The following is a 10,831-nucleotide window of genomic DNA, read 5'->3' on the forward strand; positions in this document are numbered from 1 at the left end:
ACGCGGTTGGCAAGGCAAGCATGTTGGAGGAGTTCATGGGCGGCAAGCAGCGGGTGATTGTGGCAACCAGCGCGTTGGGCATGGGAGTGGACGTGCCCGATATCCGGTGCATTGTCCACATGGATTGGCCGTTTAGCGTGTTGGATTACGCGCAGGAGAGCGGGCGAGCCGGGCGAGACGGGGAGCGGAGCGAGGCCATCATGATGGTGCAGGACGGCGAGCAGCGAGCGGCGGATGACAAGCAGGGGGAGGCGGAGCAGCGGTTGGTGCGAGCATACGTCGAAGGCATAGACGAGGCGGCGACATGTAGACGGGTAATGTTGGACGGGTATTTAGACAGGCGCGAGGCCGAGCGAGCTCGGTGCGAGGAGGGAGAGGAGAGGTGTGACGTATGCATGAGAGCCGACGGGGAGGAGATGGAGGAGGAGGAGATGGAGGAGGAGGAGATGGAGGAGGAGATGGAGGAGGAGATGGAGGAGGAGATGGAAGAGATGGAGGAGGTGGAGGAGGTGGAGGAGGTGGAGGAGATGGAGGTGGTGGAGGTGGCCGAGGGCGGCAGCAGCAACGAAGAAGAGGCGGAGACATTGGAGAGGGAGCAAGAAGAGGCGCGGCAGGCGTTTAATCAGCAGCAACGAGAGCAAGGCGGCCCGCGACAGAGATTGATACAGCAGCGGCAGCAGGAGTTCGCCGACGTCGAGTGGCTGCGTAGGCAGCTGGCGCAATGGATAAACCGGTGTGGGTTATGCGAGGCGGTAGGGCAAGGATCGAGCGCACACGACGTACGGCAATGTTGGCGACAGGAGAGCCAGCGGATCAAGGAGTCGATTAAGAGGATGGAAGAGACAATTAAGTTTGAGCGTTATTCGGGCTGTTTTTGGTGTGGAGTGCCGCAGGAGATATGCAATCGGTGGGAAAGGAATAGTTTTGGGCGATATCAGAGAGTCCAAGACGGGGATTGCCAGTATAGAGGGGTATTAATAGGCGGGTTATTAAGTATAGCATTAGGGCGGAGCGAGGTAGGAAACCGATGGACGGCGCGGTTAGAGGAGTTCGGGGTTAGTAATTCAGGAGCAGGGCCGACGTTGTTTGAGTTTTTAGGAAAAAAGCGATTGTTAGAGACGGTTGAGAGCAATAACTTAGCAGGAGAGTTTTGTTGGATTACAAGATTAATAGGCGAGTAGAGGAAATATAGAGAGTTGTAACGTTGACGAGGGTAGCTCCAACAGCTCGAGTAGGTCGGATAGTGTAAGCAGCGATAAAGGCAAGAGCAGCAAGATCAGCGAGAGCGTAGGCAGGGTTAGCAGCAAGAGAGATAGCAGCAACAGTGACGATAGTAGCAGCAGTAAGAGTAGCGACGAAGGCGAGGGCAGCGAGAGCAGTGATCAAGGCGAGAGCAGCGAGAGTAGTGACGAAGGCGAGGGTAGTAAAGATATTAGAGGTAGCGAAAGCAGCGGCAACAGCGAGAGCAATGAGAGCAACGACAAAGACGAGGGCAGAGAAGGTAACGAGAGCGGCGAGAGCAGTAAGAGCGCAGGCAGCGTTGGTAGCGAGAGCAATAGCTGCAACAGTGGCGATAGTGGCGATAGCGAGGGCAGCGACGACGGCGAGGATGGCGAGGATGGCGAGGATGGCGAGGACAGCGAGGGCAACTTGATGGCAGGTAGCGAAAGCAGTAATAGCAGCTTGAGCAGGGAGGAAAAGCGAGGGTCGTGACGACGGCGAGAGTAGCTCCGATAGCGAGAGCAGCAAGAGCGAGAGCAGCAAGAGCGGCAAGAGCAACGAGAGCGAGGCAGGCGAGGCAGGCGAGAGCAACGAGATGGCAAGTAGCGAGAGCGAGGCAGGCGAGGCAGGCGAGAGCAACGAGATGGCAAGTAGCGAGAGCGTAGGGAGCGAGAGAGGCGAGAGAAATAAGAGCAGCGACATGATAGGTACCGTTGGCAGCGAGAGCATCGAGAGCCGCGCATATAGCGAGAGTAACGAGAACAGAGCGAGTAGCGAGAGCAGCGACGACGGTAAGGACAGCGAGAGCAGGAGCCGCAGCGGCGAAAGGAGTTGTAGAAGCCGTAGCAGCGGTAGGAAGTGAGAAGCAGCGAGAGTAGCGCGAGCAGTGGGGGGACAGCAGGGACAGCGAGAGCAGTAGGGAAAGCAAGAGCAGGGGCAGAAGTAGTTATAGCGGCCGCAGGCGTAGTAGGAGCGGTGGGGAGTGAGGAGCAGAAGCGAGGATATCGATAGCAGCGAGAGCAGCGAGGACGGCGGGGATAGTAGGGATAGCGGGATCAGCTGTGAGAGAAGCGAGGATAGCGAGAGTAGGAAAGCAGGAGCCGCAGGCGCGATAGAAGTAAGAGTAGCAAGAGCAGTAAGAGCAGGATGTGTAGCCGCGAGGATAGAGGCAATTAAGGTAATTAAGGTGATTGCGATGATTGCGAGGACAGTAAGAGCAACAAGGGCAGCGCAAGAAAGGGGCGAACGGCAAGGGAATTAACTATTAAGTTAATTGTAGCGATTGCAAGGACAGCGGGAACAGCGAGGATAGTAAGGGCAGTAAGGGTAGAAAGGACAGCGGAAGCAGCGAGGACAACGAGGACAGCGAGGATTGTAAGGACAGCGGAAGCAGCGAGGACAACGAGGACAGCGAGGATTGTAAGGACAGCGGAAGCAGCGAGGACAACGAGGACAGCGAGGATTGTAAGGACAGCGGAAGCAGCGAGGATAATGAGGACAGCGAGGATAGTAAGAACAGCGAGGATAGTAAGGACAGTAAGAGTAGCGAGGATAGCGAAAGTAGGAGAGTAGCAGTAGCAATAGCAGTAGCCGGAGGTGTATATAAGCTGTAAGAGGTAAGAGGTAGAAGTAAGGATATTATAAGCAGCAAGGATAGCAGGGGCAGAAGCGGCAACAGGTGCAGGGGTAGTAGGAGTAGTAATAAGAATATTAAGAGCAGTGCAAGTTACAAGGACAAGGGACAAAGTAAGGACAGTAGAGATAGTAAGAGTATCAGGAGCAGCGAGAACAGAAGCCGTAGGATTGATAGCGAAGATATTAAGAGCAGCAAGGAAAGCGAAAGTAGCGAGGGTAGTAAGAGCAGCGACAAGAGGAGCGGTAGCGGCCGCCGAAACCGCAGTTACCGCAGGTGGAGGAGGCGTAGGAGGTAAGGGGCAGAAGAGAGCAGTAGAGACAGCGGGAACAGCGGGGAAAGCGAGAGCAGCAAGAAGGACGGGGATAGTAGAGATAGAGGAAGTGGCGAGAGCAGAAGCAGTAATAGGAGGATTGCGGAATGCGGAGGAGTAAGAGCGGTAGGAGTAAGAGTAGCAAGAGCAGGACGTAGAAGTAAGAGCCGTAGGAGCAGGAGCAGTAAGAATAGCAGGAGTAGCAAGGGTAGGAGCTTTAAAGGCGGCAGCAACGAGGGTGTTACAAGCAGCGAAAATAATAGGAGCAGGGAGAGTGGTCGCAGTAAGGATAGCGATAGAAGCGAGGTTGGCGACAGCAGGGACAGTAGTAGTAGCAAGAATAGCGAGAGTAGCGAGAGCAATAGCAGTGAGAGCTAGAGCATTAAGAGTAGCAGCAATAAGAGCAGTAACCGTAGGAGTAGGCGCATTAAGAGTAAAAGCTGCAGGAGTAAGAGCAGTAAGGGCGGAAATAGTAGGAGCGTAATTAGCGAGAGCAGGAGCAGCGAGGACAGCGGGAGCAGCTGGAATGGCGAGAGCAGCAAGGACGGAGTGGATAGCAAGAATAGGAAGCGTAGGGGCCGCAGTGGCGATATTTGTAGAAGCGGCAGTAAACACAGGTGTAGTAGTAGCCGTAGGAGTAATAACGAGCATGTTAAAAGCAGCAAGGACGGCAGGAACAGCGGGAGTTGCAATAGTAGAACCCGTAACCGTAATTGAATAGACAGTAAGAGTGATAGTCGCGATAGAAGGAAAAGTTACAAGAATAGCAGCCGTAGCCGTGGTAGAAGCAAGAGTAATTATAATAGAGGCAAAGATAGTAACAGTAGTAAGAGTAATAAGCACAGTAAGGGTATAGTAAGAGCAAAAGTTTAAAGAAGAGTTATTTATGTTAAAAATAAGTATGCAGGTATAAAGCAAAGAAAAGAAAGATTCGAAAAGAGAGAGTATAAAGTTGGTGAGATTCATAATCGATAGATGAGGTAGGTAAAACAGGTATAGTTTGTAGTATATATTAGATAGTGTTTAAGAAAGAAATCAAGCATAGAATTAAGTAGGATTTAAGGATTAGGATTGTAGTAGAAGACAGAGCAAGTTATTAGGAATACATTAATAAGAAGATAGAAGAAAAGATTAAGTTTATATAAAAGTAGAGTCATAAGAAGAAGATATAAATAAAAAAGATATAAGAGATTATGTTTCAATAATATTAAAAAGAGATGTTAGAAAAGAAAGAAGAATAAAAGAAACCCGATATAATTTAAGAGGAGTATAGTAAAGGGAATAGAAGATAGGTAGAAGAAGAAAGAGAGAGAAAGATAAGGAAGTTTATAGAGAAGGACATAAGAAGCAAAAGATAAAGAGAAAGAAGGAGAAGTAAAGAAAATAGAAAGAGAAGTAAAGAAAAATATAGAGCAAGTAAAGAGAGAGTAGCAAGAACAGCAGTAGTAATAAGGATAAGGATAGAGTTAAGGTACAGTACAATAATGCATAGTGGGTATTTAAGCAACAGTAGTAAGACGAGGCAGGCCGTGTTGGACGTGCATACAGTAGGTAGAGTTTAAGTTTACCGACGCAGAATAGTGATAGAGGTATATAGGGTAGTAGATAATGCGATGCGGTATATAGACGGCGGTAGGCGAAGGACAGAGCCGACACAAGATACAATAGTATTAGAGAACTAAGAGGCAGTAGGCAAAGGAGATAGTTGAAGAAGTATTTAGGTTGTGTTTAGTATAGCGAATGGTATAACGTGTGTATACAAGCAATAAGAAGATAATAGATACGGAGGAGATTAGACAGCAGATATAAAAGATTGTTAGTTTCGAGGGTATTTATAGTAAGGTTGTTAGGATTAGTATAGGGAAGCAAGAATAGAGTAGCATAGGGATAGATAGGAGGTTAGTAGAACAGAGAGTTAAAGTAAATTTAATAGAGGGATTCGTAAGACAGTTTTAGAGCAAGTAGGGGTTAGGGTGTACAGAAACGAATAGGTTAATAAGAGAGTTTTATTAGAGTCAGCCGTTTATAATAGAGGAGAACAATAAACAACAGAGGTTATTGCAGAGAAGGGTATAGGCCGAGGTAAAGGGAAGAAGAGAGAAGATATAGTGGCAATAGGAAAAGTTTCCGAGTTAGGGTATTTAGTAGATGTTATATAGATTAAGTGATAAAAGCGAGTAAATTAGATTAAAAATAAGGAGAGATAGAAATAGATGAAGAGGAAAGGAAAGAAGAGAGAGGAACAGAAGAGAGAGAGGGAAGGATGGATGTGGTGGAGAGGAGAGATGAGGAGGGGCAGGGAGGGTTGGAGCAGCAGGAGCAGGAGCAGGAGCGACAAGGCGGGTGGCGGAGGTGAATACAGCAGCGGCAACAGGAGTTTAGGGAGGTAGAGTAGTGAGGTAGGGAATTAGGATGGTAGGGGAATGGATAGGGAATATGCAAAGGGGCGGATAATGGGCGAAGCGAGGAAAATATAGGGAGATGTTGGTGAGGGGAGGGGGAAGTGTAAAAGAAGCGATTACGATTGTTTTAGAGCCGATTCAGTTTAAGGGTTATTAGGGGCGTTTTTGGTGGGAGGTAGAGTAGGAAAGGAATTGTTAGGGGCGGTATTAGAAGGTAAGAGATGCAAATTAACAGTATAAAGGAGTATTCACGGGGGGTTTATTAGGGCAGCGTTTAGGTAGAGGGAGGTAGGAAAGCGTTAGGGGGCGGGGTTAAAGGGGAGAAGAGGATTTATAGTAGATAAGACAGGGTTAGGGGTATAGAAGGAAGAAAGGGTTAGGGTTACAGAATAAAGAGAGGGATAGGTAAGAAATGAATAGAAGAATAAAAATATTCATAAGGAGATAAAGGAGGATTAGATTACAGGCAAAATAAGGTAGAAGAGCAATTCGTTAGGTAGTATGTAGAGGGGAAAGAGTGGGTAATAAGATATAGAAGGCGAGTATTAGAAAAGTATTTGGAGGGGCAAGGAGGCGAAGAGAGATATAAAGAAGAGGAGGAGAGATTTTTAGTGTGTAGACAAGCGGACAAGGAGATAGACAGCAGCAAAGAGCAGTAATAAAGAGGAGATATAGTAGAGAGGAGGGTAGAGCAGTAGGAGCAGGAGCGACAAGGCGGGTAGTAGAGTTTAATACGGCAGTGATAACAGGAGTTTAGGCAGGTAGAGTAGTAAGACAGGCAATTAGGATAGTAGGGGAATAGATAGGGAATATGCGAAGGGCGGGTGATAAGCAAAGCGAGGACAAAATAGGGAGATGTTAGTGACGGGGAGGAGAAATACAAAAGAAGCAGTTAAGATTGTGTTAGAGTAGATTTGTATAAGGGTTATTCGTTATGTATTTAGTAGGGAGTTAGGCAGGAGAAATGTAAGGGGTAGGAGAGGAATTGTTCGGGGCAGTATTGGATAGTACGAGACGCAAATTGATAGTGTAACAGAGTATTAATAGGGGGGTTAATAGAGGAAGAGGTAGGGTAGAGGGAGGTAAGAGAGTAGTGGAGGGCGCGGTTAAAGGGGTTAGGGGTAGAGAGAGGAAGGGTCAGGGAGAGGAAGGGTCAGGGAGGGTAGAGAGGATCAGGGAGGGTAGAGAGGATCAGGGAGGGTAGAGAGGATCAGGGAGGGTAGAGAGGATCAGGGAGGGTAAAGAGGGTTAGGTATTATAGTATAAGAAGATAACTAGAGAAAGTAAGTAAAAAGAGTTAAGAATAATAAAGTGGATAGTAAATAATATATAGGGGGTTTTAGAGAGGAGGAAATATAAGAGAGTTTACTAGAAAATAAGAAAGAGGGGTTTCAGAGTAGGCAGAAGCGTAAAGCAAGAGCATAGGGCAGAGGAAAAGAGGAAAAGAGGTAGAGTTTAAAGAAGGCCGCCGGTTGCGGTAAGGAAGATGCAAAGGCGAGAGTAGTAGAAGAGAATATAAGAGAGGATTATATGTTAGGGGTAAATAGGTAAGAGGGGCGGGGATTTAGGGGCGCAAAAGGAGGGTAGAGAAAGAAAATACAAGAGAGGTAGAGGTAAAGGGTTAGAAAGAGAGTTAGAATAGAATTTTTATAAGATAAGGTAGGTTTAGAGGACGCAGAGTTGTAGAGCGAAGTAGAGGGTAGGGTGTAAGAGTAGAGAGTAAGGAGTTAAAAGAAGTTAGATAGGGCGTATAAGTAGTAACACCCCGTTTTTAGGGTTAAGAAGTATTTAGGAGGAGAAAGGGAGAAGTAGGAAAAGAAGAGGGAGAGTAAGAGTAAGCCGTAAGGTGTCACAAAGAGGGTAGAGTAAGAGTAGAGGAGAGAGTAGAGGGGTGGTGGGTGGACCCGTAAGGTGTTACAAAAAGGGTGGAGTAAGAGTAGTTATTGTAGGATTAATTAGGTTATAGGAACGCAGGCGGTGGAGTGAGTTCCGGGGGCGCAGTACAGCAAGTCAGACGGGGCAGATAGGACAGACAAGGAGGCGAAACAAGTAGTAAGGGGAAGAGGAGGTTTCACAAGTAGGTAGGGCGAAGAGAGGGTTTCATAGGTAAGTAGGATATAAAGAGAAAGGGGAGTGTTAGGAAGAGATAAGTAAGGTATTATAAAGAAGAGGAGTATGTGTTATAAGGGTAGATAGTAGCGTGTAAAGAGTAGAGTAAAGAGTAGAGTAAAGAGTAGATAGTAGAGAGTGTAGGAAGTTAAGAAGGAGTAGAAGTGGTAAAGGAAGAGAGGGAGTAGGTAATAAAAACGGTAAGAGAGAGTAAAACGCAGAAGGAAAAGTAAAGAAAGTAGGTAAGTAAAGAGAAGTAGTAGGTAGTAGAAGAAGAGAAGTAGAGAAATAAAGAAAGGTTACAGGGTTAGGGAGAGTAAGAAGGGTAAGGGAGTAGGGATAATAGAAGAGGATAGAAGAGATAGTAAAAGAGAAAAAAAGAGAAGAGATATAAGAAGAGAGAAAGAGTGAAGAAGAGAGAGATGATAGTTAATATAATATAGAAAAGTAAGAAAATAGATATAAGAGAATAGAATAGTAATAAAGAGTAAGAGTAAGAGCAGAAGTAAAGGAAAGGAAGAGAGAGAAAAAGGAAAATGAGAAGTAGAAGTGAAGAAGAAAGAGAGCAAGAAAGAGAGCAAGAGTAAAGAAAAGGGTAAGAGTAGAAGTAGAAGTAGTGAAAGCGGTAAGAGAGAGTAAAGTAGGTAGTAGTAGAAGAAAGAAGTATAGAAAGGAAGTAAAGAGGAGTAGTAGGTAGTAGAAAAAGAGAAGTAGAGTGAGTAAAGAAAGTCGGAGAAGAAAGAGAAAAAGGGTGAGAAGAGGTAATGAGTAAGGAGTAGGAAGAGAAAGGTTAGAGAGTAGAGTTAAAAGTAAAAATTCGAAAGGGTTAGTAGAAGGAGAGAAAAAGGAAGGAGTAGGGAGTGAGGTAAGTAGGAGAGAAAGAGGTAGAAAGAAGAGGAAATAGGGAAAGTAAAGTAGATCAAGAGAGAGGAAAGGGAAGTTAGAGGAGTAAAAGAAGTTGAGAGAGGAAAAGAGGGGAGGTGTAGTAGTAGAGGGAGAGGGTAAGGAGAGATTGAGGGTAAGGAGAGATTGAGGGTAAGGGAGAGAGTGAGGGTAAGGGATTTTAGGGAGGAGGAAATACAAGAGAGTTTAATAGAAAGCAAGAAAGAGGGGATTGAGAGTAGGCGGAAGGGCGAAGGGAGAGGGTAGGGCAGAGGAAAAGAGGTTAAGTTTCAAGAAGCCGGCCGTTGCGGTAATAATAATACAAAAGCGAGAGTAGTAGAAAAGAATATAAGAGAATATTATATTTTAGAGGTAGATAGATAAGAGAGGGCGCGGAGTTGTAGACGCAAAATAATAGTAGAGAAAGAAAATACAAGAGAGATCGAGGTAAAGGCAAAGAAAGAGAGTAAGAAGAGGAGTTTTATCAAGGTAAGATAGATTAAGGGGGCGCAGAGGGTAAATTGTAAGAGTAGAGAGTAGAGAAAGAAGAGAGAGAGAGTAAGAGTAAGCTGTAAGGTATCACAAAAAGGGTAGAGGAGAGGGTAGAGTAGAGAGAAGAAGTTTAACAAGTATAAGATAAAAGAAAGAAGAAATATAAAAGTAGAGAGAAGTAAAGAAGAAGAAGAGAATCGAAGAAGTATAGGAGGATAGAAAGAAAAGAAGGAGGTAAACGAAAAGAGAAAATAAATAAGAAGAGTATAAAAGAAGATAGTTAGAAATTAAGACGAAGTAGATAAGGAAAGAGGTATATTAGAAGAAGAAAGGATAAAGAGAAAAGAGAGGAAAGAAAAGTAGATTATTAAAAGAGAAAGAAGAAGGTAAGAGTAGAAGTAAGCGTAAAAGTAAGAGGAAAGAGAAAGAGAGTAAGAGTACGAGTAGGAGTAAAGGTAGTAATAATAGTATTAGTGAGTGTAAGAGTAAAGGGAATAATAAGAATAAGAGTAACGGTGATAAGGAGGGAGAAATAGAAGAGAAAAATAAAAAAAGTATTATAAAGCGGTAAGAAAAGAAGAAGAAAATAAAGACAAAGGGAGAAATGTAAAAAGTAGAAAGAAGAGAAAAGAGAGTTAGAAAGTAGAAAGTAAGAATAGAAAAGTAGTGATTAGAGAGTAAGGAGAAGGAGTAGAAGTGCAGTATGTATAAAGAATAAATTAAGGAGAAGATAGTAGAGAAAAAGATTAGAGGAAAGAAAGGTAAAAGAGAAAAAGGTAGAAAGAGGAAAGTAGAGTAAAGAAGATAAAGAAGAGTAAGAAAGGGACAGTAGAGAAAAGAATAGGAAGAGGTAATAGGTAGAAAGTAGAAAGAAGATAATAGTAGAAAAGAAAAGAGAGAAATAGGTAGAAGAGTAGAGAGAAGAAGTTTAATAAGTAGAAGATAAAAGGGAGAAGAAATATAAGAGTAGGGGAGAGTAAAAAAGAACAGAGTTAAGGAAGAGGAAATAAGAAGAGTATAAAAGAAGATGGTATGAAGTAGAGATAAAGTAGAGAAGAGGAGAAGAAAATTAGGAGAAGAAAAGATAGAGGGGTAAGAGAGGGAGAAGAAGATAAGAAGAATAGAGAGAGAGATAAGATTGTAAGTAAGAAAAAGAATAGAGGTAATAGTGAGAGTAGAGGTATTAAGAATAGTATTAGTTAGTATAATAGAAAGGGTAATAGAGATGGAGAAATAGAAGTAGAAGAGAAGAAAGAAAAAAGGAAATTAGAGGAGAAAGAGGTAAAAAAAGGATAAGGAAAGAGAAAAAAAGGAGATGAGAGATAAGAGAAGTAGAGAGAGTAGAAGAAAAGAAAGAGAAAAAGAGGAAGTGAAAGAGAGGAGGAGAGAAAGTGAAAGAGAAGAGGGAGAAAAGAGAAGAGAAGAAATAAAGAGAATAAAGGGAAAGTAGAGAGTGAAAGGGTAGAAGAGTAGAAAAGAAGAGTTTATAGAGTAAAAGAGAAGAAGTAAAGAAAGTAAAGAGTGAAGGGATAGAAGAAGAAGAGTAGGGAATTAAAATGAAAAGGTAGGAGAGAAGAAGTAGAAAGTAAAGAAAATAAGAATAGGAGGTATAGAGAGTAGAATTGGAGAGTAGAAGAAAGAGGGAAGTTAGAGGAGAGTTAGAAGTTAGGAGAGTTGAGGAGGGAGGGTGGTGGTAGAGGGTGAGGGTTAGGTTAGGGTTAGGGTTAGGGTTAGGGTTAGGGTTAGGGTTAGGGTTAGGGTTAGGGTTAGGGTTAGGTT

General features: G+C 44.2%; 3 protein-coding genes across 3 annotated transcripts; 1 reads left to right on the top strand and 2 right to left on the bottom strand.

Annotated features, from left to right (window-relative positions):
• Window positions 1-20: 20 nt before the first annotated feature.
• Window positions 21-829, top strand: PtrM4_099770 (uncharacterized protein; the record flags this gene model as incomplete). The annotated part of the gene is made up of 2 exons (XM_066107349.1): window positions 21-705; window positions 801-829. The coding sequence occupies 2 exons, from the start codon at window positions 21-23 to the stop codon at window positions 827-829; spliced, it is 714 nt and encodes a 237-aa protein (XP_065963017.1).
• Window positions 830-1,158: 329 nt separating this feature from the next.
• On the bottom strand, window positions 1,159-1,923 carry PtrM4_099780 (uncharacterized protein; the record flags this gene model as incomplete). Its single annotated transcript, XM_066107350.1, has 1 exon — window positions 1,159-1,923. The coding sequence occupies one exon, from the start codon at window positions 1,921-1,923 to the stop codon at window positions 1,159-1,161; it is 765 nt and encodes a 254-aa protein (XP_065963018.1).
• Window positions 1,924-2,402: 479 nt separating this feature from the next.
• On the bottom strand, window positions 2,403-3,818 carry PtrM4_099790 (ComEC, membrane metal-binding protein; the record flags this gene model as incomplete). Its single annotated transcript, XM_066107351.1, has 1 exon — window positions 2,403-3,818. One exon carries the CDS (start codon window positions 3,816-3,818, stop codon window positions 2,403-2,405), a length of 1,416 nt encoding a protein of 471 aa, XP_065963019.1.
• Window positions 3,819-10,831: the final 7,013 nt, after the last annotated feature.

Source organism: Pyrenophora tritici-repentis, chromosome 4 (genome assembly GCF_003171515.1).
Source record: "Pyrenophora tritici-repentis strain M4 chromosome 4, whole genome shotgun sequence".
NCBI lineage: Eukaryota > Fungi > Ascomycota > Dothideomycetes > Pleosporales > Pleosporaceae > Pyrenophora > Pyrenophora tritici-repentis.